The 16521-nt window shown below is 40.1% G+C and overlaps 1 protein-coding gene across 2 annotated transcripts in view; it reads right to left on the reverse strand.

Moving 5' to 3' along the window:
* Positions 1-3005: 3005 nt before the first annotated feature.
* The window catches only part of LOC137332993 (disks large homolog 3-like), a 97990-nt gene continuing 84474 nt past the window's right edge, over positions 3006-16521 (reverse strand). For both annotated transcript variants that reach the window (XM_067997056.1, XM_067997057.1), the window contains 2 exons: positions 13371-13462; positions 3006-10957 (listed from right to left, as the gene is read on the reverse strand). In XM_067997056.1, coding sequence (XP_067853157.1) covers positions 10851-10957; positions 13371-13462 — 199 coding nt within the window. In that variant the 3' untranslated portion in view covers positions 3006-10850. The remainder of the gene's footprint in view (positions 10958-13370; positions 13463-16521) is intronic.

Raw genomic sequence — 16521 nt, forward strand, 5'->3', positions numbered from 1 at the left:
TTATCCATTCCATTTGTTCATTTTAAGATTTTTTTTCTTTTGTATTGACCAAGTTCACATTAATTTCATGGCTGCTCTAAACTATGATTAGATTAATCAGGAGAATGTGCGAGAAGAAACGTTCGGTTTCAGCAATCTCAGATAACCTTATGTAGGGCGATATCTACAACAAACTACTACACAACAAAGACAGCATTTTAGAAACAGCTTGTCATATTCTGGATTTTAAATGGAAAATGTATAACTAATACTTTGGTTTCCAGACATGTTTTAAGAAAATGTTTAGGAATGGTGAGATTTATTAGGAAACAAACCTTTGGCTTCAGACTGATTTCGTTTGCTCAGCATTGTAAATGTTTTGCTGCCAGACTCAGTCAGAGTGTGAGATGAATGTTATAGGTGACGTTCTGTAAACAGCCACAATATTTAAAATAAACTCAGCCTTTCCACTGAATGAATGACAGTTGCGTTAAAATTTGCATAGGCTCCTCTGTTAAAGGAACATTGCAAACAAAGTGGTCCTCAAAATCAGATCTCTTAAATCTTAGATTTGAAGGGAGATTCAGAACAATAGGAGATTCAAAACAATAGCTGTTGGCATTTCTAGAAATGTTTGCAATAAATCAGGGGTCGGCTTGCTACAACATCATGGACATCTGAATTCTTGGTAATATTTTAGGTCTGGCCAGTTTCAAATAAGCAACACTCATGCGAGATTGGGATGCAGCTGCCATGTTGTTAACTGTTTGCATAGGGGCTCAATAAGATTATACCGCCTCGTCTCTGAGTTGCCAGGGAGACCATAATCAGGTTACAGTCACTTTTATTCCGGTTTGAGAGATTTCAGCTGCCAGGAGAAGCTATGTTAGCAATTTTTTGGGTTTCAATTTAAATCTTTCAAATTGAAACAGATATGTCAAGATACATCTACAGCAACTCTTTTGTGCTTGACCTAAACACAAAGTTCTAGCTATGTTGACATTTATCCCAAGATTTTACTAACACATTCAGTAAATACTATTTCCCAAAACACACACAAAACACATACTAACATCTGCTATCCACATGACACTAATCATTGTTATTATTACATTGACACATTGTCTAACTAGGAATTCTTTGAGCTTTAATATGGTGCCCATTTGAAATATGAACAAATTATTGGGGAGTTAGGACACACTACCAAATCTAAGATTCCTTTGCTGCTTTCTCAATGGATAGACCAGTTTGTTCCTGTGCTCATAATATAACATAGCAACTCAACTTAAAGGCATAATCTCACTGTACCCTATCCTACCGGCCAGGATGGTGGATCACTCCCTTTGCAGTTTTCTGCTGCTTGACCGGCTCATTTTAAGAGCCACTCTCAGCCCCCACAGAGATCAAAAAATGTTTTGAACAGATGTGGTGTCTTTTTGAATAACCAGACATCGTGTTTACCTGTCCACAACCCAAAATGGGGCTATCTTGGTAAGTTTACTCCTTTTAGTGGACAGGGGAATGTCTATGGATATTGTTTATATGGACTTCCAGAAGGCATTCGATAAAGTCCCTCATAAGAGCCTGTTAGCTAAAGTTGAAGCTGGTGGAATTGAGGGCAAATTATTGACCTGGTTAGGAAATTGGTTGAGTGGCAGGAGACAGAAAGTAGGGATAATGAGCAGGTACTCAAATTGGCAGGATGTGACTCGTGGTGTCCCACAGGGATCTGTGTTGGGGCCTCAACTATTCACTGTACTTATTAATGTCTTAGATGATGGGTAGAGAGCCACATATCCGAGTTTGCCGATGACACAAAGATAGGCAGCATTGTAAGCAGTGTAGATGGCAGCATAAAATTACAGAGAGCTATTAATAGATTAAGTGAATGGGCAAAACTTTGGCAAATGGATTTCAAGGTAGGCAAGTTTGAGGTCATCCAATTTGGACCAAAAAGAATAGATCAGAGTACTTTCTAAATGGTGAAAAGCTCGAAACAGTGGAGGTCCAAAGAGACTTAGGGGTCCACGTACATAGATCATTAAAATGTCATGGACAGGTACAGAAAATAATCAAAAAGGCTAATGGAATGCTGGCCTTTATATCTAGAGGACAAGAATACAAGGCGGTAGAGGTTATGCTACAGCTGTTAAAGCCCTAGTTAGACCACACCTGGAGTAGTGTTCAGTTCAGGGCACCGCACCTTAGGAAGGATATATTGGCCTTGGAGGGAGTGCAATGTAGATTTACTAGAAAGATACCTGGACTCCCAAGGGTTAAATTATGAGGAGAGATTATACAAACTAGGGTCATATTCCCTGGAATTTAGAAGATTATGAGGTAGTTTGTTCGAAGTTTTCAAGCTATTAAGAAGAACTGATAGGGTAGATAGAGAAAAACTATTTCTGCTGGTTGTGGAGTCTAGGACTAGGGGATATTGCCTAAAAATTAGAGCCAGGACTTTCAGGAGTGAAGTTAGGAAACACTTCTACACGCAAAGGGTGGTAGAAGTGTGGCACTCTCTTCTGCAAATGACAGTTGATACTAGCTTAGTTGTTAAATCTAAATCTCAGATTTAAAATTTTGTTAACCAAAGGTATTAAGGGCTAAGGCGGGAATATGGCAATAGGTCACAGATCAGCCATGATCTCACTGAATGGCAGAACAGGCACGAGGGGCTAAATGGCCTACTCCTGTTCCTATGTTTAGGCAACCTTTTGCTAAAAACTAGATTGTGGATAGGCAGTCAACAGAATGATAATTGTGAGTTTACTGGTAATGGCAGAGAGGTAAAATTGGATATTGTCGGCATATGCTTGTGCTAATGTTACTGAGGGGCCGCATGTAAATGGGGAGTTGGAGGCATTAATGATGGAGTCTTGAAGCACACCAGAGGTGACTGCAGGCATGCGAAGAGAAGCTAGTGCCACTATGCCACCAGTGTCTTGGAGGTAGACCACTTAAAAAGAGCAGTGGAGAAGAACATAGTGATCAACTTCATTGAAGACTGTGGCAAGATCAAGAAGTTGCATTTTTATAGCATCTTTAATATAATAAAACATCCCAAGGTATTTTACATAGGCAAGCAGTAACATAACAGTTAGAAAAAATGAACAAAGGCATGGTCAAAAAGGCTTTTAAATGCAGGAAGAAAGGCAGCAAGGTTTAAGATGGGACCTCCAGAGAATAGGGTGGTTGAAGGCTCTACCACCAATGGCTAAACAGTGAGAGGAAAGGGTACACTGGATTTGGACAATTAAAGTGCACGGGCTGGGACAAGAGGCAAAACGTTTGTGGAGATTGGGTGGGGTGAGGTCATGAAGAGATTCGTAAACAAGGACAAGAATTTTGTAATCAGTGAATTGGCATACAAGGAGCCAGTAGAGGCCAGGGTAGATGGATGAGTGGGACGGGTGGGAGACTTATGGATGAGATGGTCTTTGTGTTGTGTAATACTTCTGGATGCTGAAAAAGGGGAATATTGAAAAAATTGAATCTTGTGACTAAAGCATGGCTAAAAGTTTCAGTGAAGGTGAGTGGGAAGCAGAGGTTGTTGTAGCAGTGGAATTAAGTGATCTTGGTGACAAATAGGATTTGTGGTTTGAAACTCAGCTCAAAGTAAAATAAGTGGTTATGTATCATCTGGTTCAGCCTGTGTGAATAGCCACGGAGGAGGAAATCGCATTGGAGTCAAGGATGGAGGCAGTTTCTAGCAGGAACAAAAAGAATAGATTCTGTTTTCTCAGTGTTTAGTTGGGATAGGTTTTAGTTCATCCACAACTTGATGTCAGATAGACAGTATGACATTAGAGGTGGTCATGGAATCAAGGCATGGTAACAGATAAAGCAGGTTATTGTCTGCATTCATACAGAAACTGACCCCCTATCTGTGGATAATGTTTCTGAGGGATTAGCATCTGAATGAGGAGGATCAATTATACAACCTTGCACTTTTCCAAAGGTCACTATCTGATGGCAGTTGAAGAAACTATTGGTCTTCTGGAGATCTAATGACTATACTGGGACAGGTGTAACTAAGCGAGAGCAGCCCTTGGCGTCGAACCACAGAGGCAAAATGATGAAAGAGCATAGATTGGTTAACTGTATCATAGCTTGCAGATTGAATAGGACAAGGTGAGGTAACGTATCATGGTCACAAGCACGGAGGATTACTGGTGACTTTGACCATAGCAATTTCAGTGCTGTGGGTGGAATGGAAACGAGAGAGGATTTGAACAGGTGGTTGCAGAGATGGGCACAAAGCTGAGAAGCAGAGACACTGAGGACCTTACAGAGGTAGGGGTGGTTGTAGATGGGATGGTTATTAAGAGAGGCCAAACATAATTAACATTTCCAAAAATTCAATTTTATAGTGAAAGCAGTGGAACCTCCTCGTGATAGCAAATGCAAATCTATTAATGTTTTATTAATAATTGAGATACAGTAGTCAGAAGGGCAATTGGAAATGAATCTGATCAATTACCATTAGACACCTGCTGCTTAGATTTTAATTTTCCTCCAGTTTGCTCTCCTCCATTCTTGAAGATGCTAACACTTGATGGGATACAGTTCTACAGATGCCATCCTCAGTGGTGCCTTGTAAAAGTAGCATTATTCACATCAGCCCACCCCTATCCTCATCCAATGGTGCCACATGTGCACTTTCTAGCAGGGGACATTATACAGCAAACGAGAACAGAAACCTTGGCTGTTTTGCCTCCCAAACCTAGAGATGCTGAAGCCAATTGCAACCTGTGTTCTTGCTGAGATCAGCAAACTCAACACAGACTAGGAATCAATCCTGAGACCTTCTGGCATTTTGTAGTTTAATATCACATTTAGTGTGCATTGAGCCATTAGGGGAACTTTGATTTTGATCAAAATTGTAACAGTCTGTAAGCAATAATATTTGCTATTGACTCTACCTTAACTTTATTACAGAGTGAGAGTATTAAAGCACACCAATTTTTTGTTTAACTGGAGAACAGGCTGTCCAAGCTTTTTGTTTCTGTGTATTGTGGAACTTTGAGACAAAGTTTAGATCGATGTTTCCATTAATTTGCATTGATCTTAAGTTGCAGATACTAACACATCTTGATATTCTAATTTGGGACTTATCCACCAATGAGGCAACAGCACTATGAGCCCTTTCCCTATGTTCAGGTTAATAAAATTCAAATAGGACTAGCCAATGGATATGAAATATAAACCCATATAGCATTGAATTGCCAGGGCTTTGAGGGTTGGATTGTCAGTAGCCCAGACAGTAGTTTGGACACGCCTGCTGTTGATAATTACTGCTTATTCAGCAGGTTGATGGCTTAAGACTTGGGGGCGGAGGGGAGGAATGAAGAAGGAAAGATTACATTTATATTTGTAAATAGTAACCCATAAGTAAATGCTGGATTCAGCTAATTTTGGGAGGATTTGAAAATAGAGACAGCAACAATTTAACTCAATTTTAATTAAAGTAAATGGTTTTATTTTTATATCCAGAGCAGATAATTTTTTAAATAAACAGGAATAAAATGTTATTCCCTTTGATTTGCCACTATTCCAACAGTTGGAACCCTAAAGTTATTCCACACAATGTAATCAGGGAAATGTTATGCATTAAAGGGTATATAACAAATTCTTCTACATCTGTAACGAGGAGGTTTCTTACTGCAATTCCTGGATTGCAGAGAACCAATCCCAATGTGGAGGTTTTAAAAAAAATCAGACCATTTACATGTAACTGCAGAACTCAGGGAAAAGATGGCTGCATCAGGACAACTAATCTACCACAGGAAGTTCCCAACCACAGCTACATTTCCTTAAACAGAATACACAATGTTTATGGCCCAAGAACTGAAATCGCAGGCTGCAGTTTACCTTTTTGGCAGCCTTTACTCTGCTGGGCACAAAAATGAACACGACAGTAAACTGATCCCACACCAACTATAATTTAGCTGTCCTTCAAATTTCTGATCTGAACATAATAAGTGTGTGTATATAGAACTGAAGCCCCTACAGACCATTATGAATACCTCATCTGAATGTGTGTATAGTACGCTAATCCATTAGACCGTTAATTTGCCTATTCATACATCAATAAAATAAAAGCTAATGATGTGTTTGAACCTGAACGGTAAGTGAATTTTCATTACAACAGCAACCAAAGGTAAGTAATATATCACAGTTACTAAGAAAAAAGGTGTTACTAATACAGGTATTATTTTTCTACATTGTACTTTCAGGCCCTTGGTGATCCCTGCACACTTGGTGTTGGTCTGCACATAATAATGAAAAGCACTGAATAAAACTGATGACTCCATGAATTTTTCCTCCTCTGTTATTCCCAATAGCATGATAGCCCACACTAAATGAATCTGCATGCTCACTGTAGGCCTGCCTGTGGCAGTTGAGGTCCTACTTAGACCTGAACTATCCTGGTACAGAATTCAACACCATTTACATAACAATCCTGGTACAGTATTCCACACCATTTACAACCTAAACAGCATCATTTGCTGCACAGAGCAGAGCGACAAAGATGTGTTATTTGGTGACATTCTGTGTAGGCTACATTTCGAAATGACCAAAAATCAGACCATCATTATTCTTAAGCATTTCACTAAGAATTCAATTGATTAAATTTTTTCAAACTCTCCCTCTCATTGTAATTGAAAATCTGGTTCATAAATGCTGTGACTGTGCAGAATTTAGCCCTTTGAATCAATTGTATTGAATATTAGCTAGGTAGAACTATTGAGCAGTGATGACAGAAATGGGATGAATCTCCAATCATTTTTTTTAAAGCTACAGGCCACAGAAATTGTAAGTTTTATGGGAATTTGTCAAATATACTGTGATCCCAGTCTAATAATAATAAATAAATCTGTTGATATTTCCTCAGCTTAAAAGAAAAAAATCTTGCAACAGTGCAGTAAGCACCACTGCTAAAATATTTTAAAATATCACTTTTGAATACTTACAACTACCTCAACCTTCTAAAATAGATTCTCTACAGCTTATACTTTACTGTGCGGTATAAATAACGCTGTCTCATGACTTCAGTTATAAAATACTTCCTTTTCTCCATCATTTTTTAAAAAGACCTTGCACTTGTAATAAGATTGGGCTAGGTTAGAAATTCCAGCCTAAAAACAGATTCTCTCTTTAAGGACTGAATTTCCTTCCCATCTGTCACTATGTACTGCAGATAGTGGTCAAAGTAGAATAAATTGAAGTAGACAGGCAGCCCTCCTATTACCATGATGTTTAGTTTAAACTTTGCTGCTCTACTAGTTATTTAATTTCCATGTATTTTTTAAAAAAAGTATTCTTTGCCCTGGGTGTTCAAATACGTTCCTGGCCTGTTAGGTGGAGTCTATGATTTTCTTCCTTTGTGCATTTATAACAACTTTTTCACTGCCTGAATAAATACTGTGCATGTACAAAAAAATAATCCTTGTCAACTGGAGCAGGCCAGCAGATACACAGCACATTTGAGCTTAGAAATTACACTGCAATGTTTATTTTAAAATAAAGGGGTTTGTTAACACAATGGACAAAGTAATTTCACACAAACACGTTAACCACAGTGTAATTTCCTAGGCCTTGGCGATCACATAGCAAACCAGGCTTGCACAGTGCAGGTTTGGGTGGGAGGGGTGCAGGAGAAGCAAATGCCACTGAACTTAGTAACTGTGGAATTGTAGGTAACTTTAATAATGTGGGTCTGTAACACTTAAAGATGACAGGTAAAATGCAATTTTACATTAAAGTATTCAATATTGTGGCAAAATAAATTTTAAACAAATGGGGCAGATAAATTAACTTAAGTCATGGTTATTTAAAAAATAACAGAAAATGAATACTGGTTTCAACGATGCAAATACCTAATTAAAAAGAGATACTAAAAAGGAACAGATTTATCAGGATCACTGGGAGGAATCAGTGGAAATCCAACAGCTAACTGTTCATTATGGAAGGAAAAAAAGACAAAAATTTAAAAGGAAAAAAATCAATGGAGCCCATTTTTTTACTAACTATTGGGTAGAATTACATTTTGCTCAGGGACTTTGACTTCCTATTTTCAGAACCTGATGTTGTACCATCAAACCCTGTCAATTTACTGTCTTCTCTGTTCAAAATGCTTCATTTCACTGGGATGTGTTATCTGCCACATTGGTCTTTAGTGTACTTCAATATTTTGCTACTATGACAATTTCTGCCCAACCAATAATCCATAATCACCTAGTAATATTGAGCAAATGTGAACTGTGGAAGCATGACTGGCTAAGAGTGTAGAAATCTGAAGACAACCACTGAAATGGATCAAAATGTTAGTCCATTTCAATGTTGCTGCTTGGTTGCTAATCTACTTTGCGAGGAATTTATGACTAGTTTTTGTGATGGAAGTAACATTTTCACCCTACAAAAAATACAGGGAAAATGGTCAATAGAGTCCATCTGCAATGTCTTGGTAAGTATAATCCTTCTACTCATGAAATGAGAGTCAGCACTCCAATCTGACCTCATTGCTATTACTATATACAGTGACTTGGCCTAGTTAAGAACAGGCACACAAGCCCCACCCTACTAGTGGAAATATTTACTGTGCTTGGGCCAATTATCAAAGTTACTCCATTGGAAACCCTGAGTGTTAAAAATATGCTTAATTGAAAAATCACAGCCTGAAATATAAAGCCCGTTTCCTGTAATCTGCATATCTTGGAGGAAGCAAAACCCAACCACAAAGTGGAGCATTCAAAAGATACTGCTGTGCCACACTACAGAGGGGAAATGAATCCAATGCAGAATGGCCTTCAGCGTTACAACATAGGCACTTGATCTCCCCTTCTGCCCAAAACTATACAGATATGAATCATTTACTACATATTGGTCACTGAAATAATATCTTAAGACTGTCATTATACGAGAATTGGACTAAATAAAAAAGGAAGCCAAGCAAGGATTCCTGTCTAACCCTCAATCCATTCAGCAATATTTCCTATCTACCTATCCCTTTTGTTGTTGTGCTATACTGTTCCAACTACCATTAGAAAATAACACTGCAGTATAGTGTAATAGGTAACAAAAGCTGTACGTAATACAGTAGTCCATATAAAAGACTAGGGATAACTGCACTTGTGTGTTGACACAGTCACCTTGTGGGGAATATCTACTGGATAACTTCCTTGATGATCAAAGTTGCAGCTTAACTATTTACACTAAATATATGTATAAATAATTGTAGATTTTACATGCAACATTGATATCTTAGGGACTGCAACAATGATCACTGTGATTTATTTTAAAACCAAGGTCAGTGACAGATAGGAGCCAGTAATAGAAGTTATGTCTCAAAGATGAACAGAAGAACCTATACAAGGGGAACTATGGCAGCTTAAGAGCTTGAACTTTTTTCATACTTACTTTTCTATTTAAAAGAATGATCACTAATGTCCGAAGATGTAGTTTGCAACATTTCAAAAATTACATCCTGCATCTCAAGCATCAATGGCATGTCTTTACCACTAACAAATAAACCTTTATTTTGTATCCCCTGCTAACTTCCCCTCCCCCCAAAAAAAAAAATCCAGAACTCTGTAAAAGAGTAAGAATTGTTATATCACTACAAAGATTTGCACCCATTCTGCCCAATTTAGAAATCAGTTCAAAAAACACAAGATGAATACTGCCTTTGAAGAAAGCCAAACTATCCTAGTCCCTCATGCTTTGTAGGTAGAACAACTGGCTCAGTTGCTAACACAGAATTTCAAGGTTACAACATACATCTTCCTCATTCTATTAGGTTGTTTTACTTTCATTTGGGGAACTTCAAAACAGAAAATCCAGCTATTATCTTGGTTCCTTAATTAAGGAAAAATATTGTGCAACAATATGTTTATATATAAATACATAAAAGGAACGAAGGACTTACATTGTGTATTGACAAAGATAGATCTGATTTGTGATTCTCTACGTAAAAGTATTAAGTTGTATAGTGATGTAGAAAGCAGGTTTCCTGACCACTACAAATTGAAATTAAATCCAGTTGTTCAAAGGAGAATGATTGATTTCACTAAAACGGGAGAGATAGAGCATTTTAGACAAAGACAAAAAATACATTTCTAACATTTCATTCGTACAAAGCCACATGTGAACAGCATCAATCTGAGCAATTTACATATTCTTTGTTTACTATTCACCTGCTCAGTTCTTACTGGAATCACATTTTTTTTTAAAAACAGCAAAAAAAATTTAAAATGTCCATGCAGACAACCATGTTTTGATGTGTAAAACAATGTGCAATTTAATATGTTGAAAATCATTCTTTTATATTTTCATCTACAGTACCACAATCATGATTTAAAATTCTTTTCCGATTTTCATTCTCTTCATTCTCCTCCTGAGATGAGGAATTGTATACAACGTGTGTCTTTAAAAGCGCTGTTATGTGTAATCACAGAGAAGTATAGTGGTTTTCTCTTCTCCTTTCAAACCCATCTGCATTAGGAAATTTCAGAAAGATCCTTTTTAAGGAATGGTACCAACAGAATCCCCTGTGAACACTGGTTCTTCTTTAAAACCACCGCTTAGTCCATATGAAACTCTCGCAGCTGATCTTCAGGTAATACAAACGTACAAAGTCATTACCAATCCTGGTCCTGTTTCCTGAAGATGTTCTTTAAAATACTCGGGTGTGCATTTCCATGTCTTTGATGGAATTCCATAAAAACCATGCAGTATGGAAACAGCCACAGCGACGGTGAGGATTCATAATAACATAATGAGAAAGATAAAACTCGATATGCAACATATCTTAAAAGGAGGATTTTTTTCCCCCCAACAATATCTTCTCTCTAAACGTTGGGGCATGTTTAGAGTTTTTCAGATGAAGGAATCCAGATGTAGGGACCAGATTGTTCTTCAATGACCTGCTTAATTTTGTTGTAGATCTCCTCTAATGAATCTCCCTGTACAATAGCTGTGGAAAACAGAAATATTACTATTGTATAGAAAGTAAAATACTGCAATTGTTGGAAATCTGCAACAAAAATAGAAATTGCTTGAAACACACAGCAAGTCAATCAGCATGTGTGGAGAACACAAACAGTTGACCGTTCAGAATGTACACCATCAAAACCAAAAAAAGAGATGGACAAGCATATTGTCAAAAAGGGGGAAGGAAAAAATATGAAGAACAAAGTGTCAGTGGAATGATGTAATAGATCAATTGAGTCAAGGAAGAGAACACACATAATTAAAGAAATAAAAGACATTAAAGAAACAAAGGGAGTGGGAGGCAAGAATTACATAGAAATTACAACACAGAAACAGGCCATTCAGTCCGATCAATCCATTTTGGTGTTTATCCTCCACATGAATAGTAGTCCTAATCTCATGTGCCCACTCCGTTCCCATATTCCTTAATTCCTATTTCCTTCAACCACCCTTCAAACCTATTTTTAAAATGTTGCATGGTCTCTGCTTTAATCACCAGCTCTTGTGGTGCATTTCATAACCCTTTGTAAAAAGGTTTCTTCGACTCAGTCCTAAATCTCTTACATTTAATCTTAAATCTATGTCCCCTTGTTCTCGACCCCTTAATCAATGGAAACAGTCTGTTCCTATCTATTCTGTCCCATCCCTTCATAATTTTAAACACTTCTATCAGATCACCCCTAAATTTTCTCTGTTCTAAAGAAAATGCCCTAATTTTTCAAGTCTTTGTATTTGTAATTCCTTATACCAGCCAGCATCCTAATAAATCTACAATGTACCCTTTCTATTGCCTCAACATCCTTCCTATAGTGTGGAGCCTAAAACTGGACACACTACTCCAATTGTAGTCTAAGGTTTTAAATAGATTCACCATTACAGCCTGACGCTTGTATTCAATGGGAGTAAAATTCAACTTTGGCAGGGTCGCAAAATGGGAGGTAGCAGATCGGCTGCCTGTTATACATCCTGCCCGTTTTCCTTTTTGTTGAATGGAAAGGAAAATTGGGCGGGTTGTATAACGGGTGTCCAATCTGTTACTGCCCATTTTGTACCCCTACTGAAGTTGAATTTTATCCCCAATACCTCTTGATATAAAACCCAGTATTCCATTAGCTTTCTTTATGGTCGTATCCTCTTGAGGGGCTGCTTTTAAGATCTTGTGAACCTGAACCCCCAAATCCCTCTCTTCCACATCACCCAGCTTGCCACGTATAATTATTACTTTAATTTTTTTTAAACCAAAATGTACAACATCACATTTACTAACATTGAATTCCATCGGCCACTTTTTTGCTCATTCTACCATCTTATCAATATCTCCTTGGAACTTCCTCGGAATTATTTACTATGCCTCCTATTTTAGTTTTGTCTGCAAATTTGGACATCATTCCCTCTAGCCCTATATCCAAATTACTGATGCAAAGTGGGAGAGACTAAAAAATCTTGGTATCAGATTTGAAATTAAAGACGAGTAAGAAACTGAAATAGAAGATGCCGGCAAAATAAAGCAGGTTCACCAGCTCCAAAGATAAAAGAATGATCTTGTACCACTGCTTGCATCGTATTCCGTCAAAGGTTCTGCCCTCACCCAAAACGTAAACCAATTAATTTCAAACCTTATCCCCAACTTTTCAATTTCTCACATTTTCCTTATATATGTTTTCCCTTCCCTCACCATTTTTCTGATCCTAGTAATATGCTTGTCTGTCTCTAATCTTTCAGTTCTGATGAAGGGTATGAACCCAAAACACTGGCTGACTGTTCTCCACAGATATTGATTGATTTGCTGTGTATTTCGAGCTTTTTCTGCTTTTATTACTACTTTACTTTATCAAACAGAAGCTTCAGTTAAGACTAGAGGTACTTACTAGTCCATAACATGCAATGGATTGAGCAAATAAAAGCTTTAAAAAAAAAATTGGGTAATTGACCAAAAATAGTCACCAAAACCCAAGTAGGCTCTTGCATCTAATCTACATCTATTTTGACAGAATGCCTATAATTATAGCATCTTTGGTGGTCAGATGAGTACGATTTAGGAGCCAGTAGTTTTTGTGACAAACCTATTCTTCCCAGGATTTCACAGCTGGGTAATGGCAGTCTCTCTTTTGGTAGCGGGAATCCCAGTGGGAGCCCGCCATGAATGGATTCCGGTGATGTTGGAGAGACGGACGTCTCAGCCCTGAAATGTTGCCACTGTAAAAATAATCCCGGCTATAGTTTCTTATCATCATTCAGGTAAATTCATCCAGGTTAACAAATTCAAAGTGGAAAAAAATCTTTCAAATCAAAAGTTTTCCACCAGGTAGGAGTCTCAGTTCAGTTAAACCTGTTAAAATGCAGACTTGCCCTCCAATGATCTTAAAAAGGTAGCTAATTACAGGGAATACACCTACCTGTGAAAAACTCTCCAAATTCCTGCTCCAGCTTCAATGCTTTATCAAAGGTTTTGGTTGCCTGTTCTTCAGTTTGTCGTTTATTCATCTCCCTATTTAAAAAAACTCAAGGTTTAGACTGCATCCTTTTTGGATCTTTAACGTGTGGTTGAAAGACTAGGTTACGTGAATGATTTTATTATGCGAGACTCTTAGTAGTTTGCTCTTTTCATAAAACGACATTGGTCTAGAAATTTGATTGCGCTCGAAAACGGGCGCACAGGGGGTGGGACGCAGCGGCACCTGCCTGTTTATGTGGCCCCAGGGACCAAATGAAATTAGTGCTGGAACCTCATTATAATGTTTCCAGCATACAGCCAGCGCTACCCACACCACTCATTGGCTGCATGCCAGTTCGGGGGTCGGGAAATTGGGCTTCACTGATGCCACTTAAAGGCAGCCATCACCTCTTAAAGGGGAGGTGCACCCTGGCTACAGCCAACAGGGAAATACTTCCGAATACAGAAATGGCTGGAAGAATTACAGATTGGGCCCCCAGGTTCTTTGGTGCCACCTTGGAGGCCCTGGTCCAGACACTGTACAGCAGGAGGGAGATCCTGTTCTCCCTAGGGGGCTGAAAGCCCTCCAGGCAACAGCTCTGCTGCCCGTGGGAAGAGGTTGCGAGGAAGTTAATGCCAGAAGCTTAGCTCCCAGGACATGGCTGCAATACTGAAAGTAGTGTCACGGTAAGAATACTGCTCTTACTCTGCTCACACCTCCAGACTTGTTACTCACAATACTCCCCTCCTCAGCTTCCCTTCACTCTCCTACAATCACTGCACCACCACTTCTCATACTCAACGCACACTATTATTGCAATCCTCGCTTCTCCACAGCTCACATCTTATATGCTGCATACCAACTATTCAACCATGACAGGCACATTCTCTAAACACCGCACAAGACTCACTAACACACTCCTTTCGTGCAGGAGGTGGTCATGCAAAACCTGTGTCAGGAGGATGCCACCGGAGCAGACTGAGCTTGGCTGCACACACTCTCCCGTGGAAGAAAATGTGCTTGACATCGCGGGTGGGGTAGAGGCATGGCTGTGGCGAGTGGCAACATTGGAGGTGTCGTCACGCAGGGTTCCTTATCCTCTTTTCCCCTACTTCTATCTCGCCCTACATGACAAACTTCAGTTGCTTTCACTAGCCACTTCCCCTGCTCTCCATTCACACTAAAAGCCAACCTTTACCCCACTCTTTCATGTCAGGAGCTGAAAACGGGGAAACACCTCTGCCTCTTTGGGAAGGTCCTTCTTAAAGATGCTCACTCTGACCCTAGCAAGGACCACACTAGCACTATGCATACTTTAGATGCTAGGCTAGAGGAGAGGTCTTCACGTGGTGAATCACCAGCCATGTGTGCAGGAGCTAGGGCAGGGGGATAGAATGCCACAGGTGCCAGCTTTGCTGCAGAGGACTCGGATGCTGACTTTGAGGGCCCGGGCTACTGAAGGCGGCTGATGGGCATACACCAGGAAATGCTAGGTGCATTGGGCAGCCTGCCAGCAAGCTTGTGCACAATGGCTCAGAGCGTAGACAAGTCCAGCTCAAACTTGTGTCGGGGCTTCGTGCAGAGCACAGACAAAGCGGTCAGCTCCATGATGCAGCCGCCACTGACTGCTTCTCTGGCAGCTCACATGCCATGGAAACCCAAACAGCTGCCATCTCGGTTCTGTGGGCCAGTATTGACGGGTTTCCAGAGAGCTACATCAATCCTGTGCAGAGCTGGATGAGTGCTGAGGCGCAATCCCAATGGCCGTGGCTCCATGGGAAAGGCACTGGCTGTCCTCTTGTAACGACAGCATGCTTGCTCCCCCACCACCCACTCCTCTAGTGTCCTTGATGGTGCCACACTATCAGCTGCGCCAGACTGCCCTGACCACACCAAGATGTTGCAGTCAGGTCCGCTAGGCTCAGAATTGCTCGAGGTCATCCACCACGGCCATTTGAAGTGTCCTCAATGGAAGCTCAGTAGTCTTCCATCTCCCAAGCTGCAGCTACTGGGGATACACTTTGCACTAGGATAGATAAACAAGCATAGAAGACAGGCACTAAGGGGTTGCACAAGGGCAATTCTTTAATTATTTATGTTAACTATTAGACACGGATGGAATTGAGTTGTTCGATAAATTTGTTTTTTGTTCTGGATTTGGTGTTTATATTTGTAGTGAAATAAGGGAAATTCTAAAGGCTGGACTGAAGGAAGGCAATCGGAAGGTGGTAGTAAGGATGGTGGTGAAAAGTATTGCGGGACTGTCTGTGTATTGGGGATGGTTCATGTGAAGCTCTCTTGGTTGAATTGCTCACTGAGCGCTCTGGCAGCTAGGAGCACTGGTGGTTAATGCTGCTTCTGCTGTTCCACCTCTTCATGCTGCTGCTGCTGCCCCGCCTCTTGCTCATGGTCCTCCTTCTGCTGCACTACTTGCTACCCAGGTGGTGGTAAAAGCTAGTTCCTCATGATGGAAAGGTTGTGCAGCATGCAGCAGACGACCACAAATCTGGATATCTGCTCAGGGCTGTACTGAAAAGCTCATCGCCAACGGCCCAGGCAGTGGAAGCGGTGTCTCCCTCCTGGCGAAGAGAGCTTAGGTGACCTCCCTGCTACAATGGTAGACTGCATATTGTGAGATGTCGCAGATGTTACCTGCTTCAGCTAGGAAGAAGCCTGATGCACAAAAGCTAAGGGCCACGATGACCCCGACAGCCATCGGCAGTGCTGTCCATGCCCTGGTTCAAGGCTCAAGCTGTGGCTGCAGCAGGTGACACAACTCGGCGATAGCCTCCTTTGTGAAGCAAAGGCGCCTGAGACATTGTACCTCAGAAAAGTTCATGTAGGCAAGTACTTCCTGAAGTCCTGCTGTGGGTATGACTTCCTGCACAGCACCCTCCTCCTCTTCCCTTTTTTGCTGCTCCCCCTCCAGCCCCAAAGGCAGCCCTACCAGACCACCCATGACTGCAGTCAAACGGCTTTGAAGGCAGCCAAAAACAGTCCAGCACAAGCAAAAGCTTCTCAGAAGTCAGAATTAAGTTTTATAAGTCTGAAAACAGGACAAAAAACACCCAGAAATTAACCAGCAACCTTAAAAGGTAAACTAACTAACTCG

This window comes from Heptranchias perlo, chromosome 15, assembly GCF_035084215.1.
Source record: "Heptranchias perlo isolate sHepPer1 chromosome 15, sHepPer1.hap1, whole genome shotgun sequence".
Classification (NCBI taxonomy): domain Eukaryota; kingdom Metazoa; phylum Chordata; class Chondrichthyes; order Hexanchiformes; family Hexanchidae; genus Heptranchias; species Heptranchias perlo.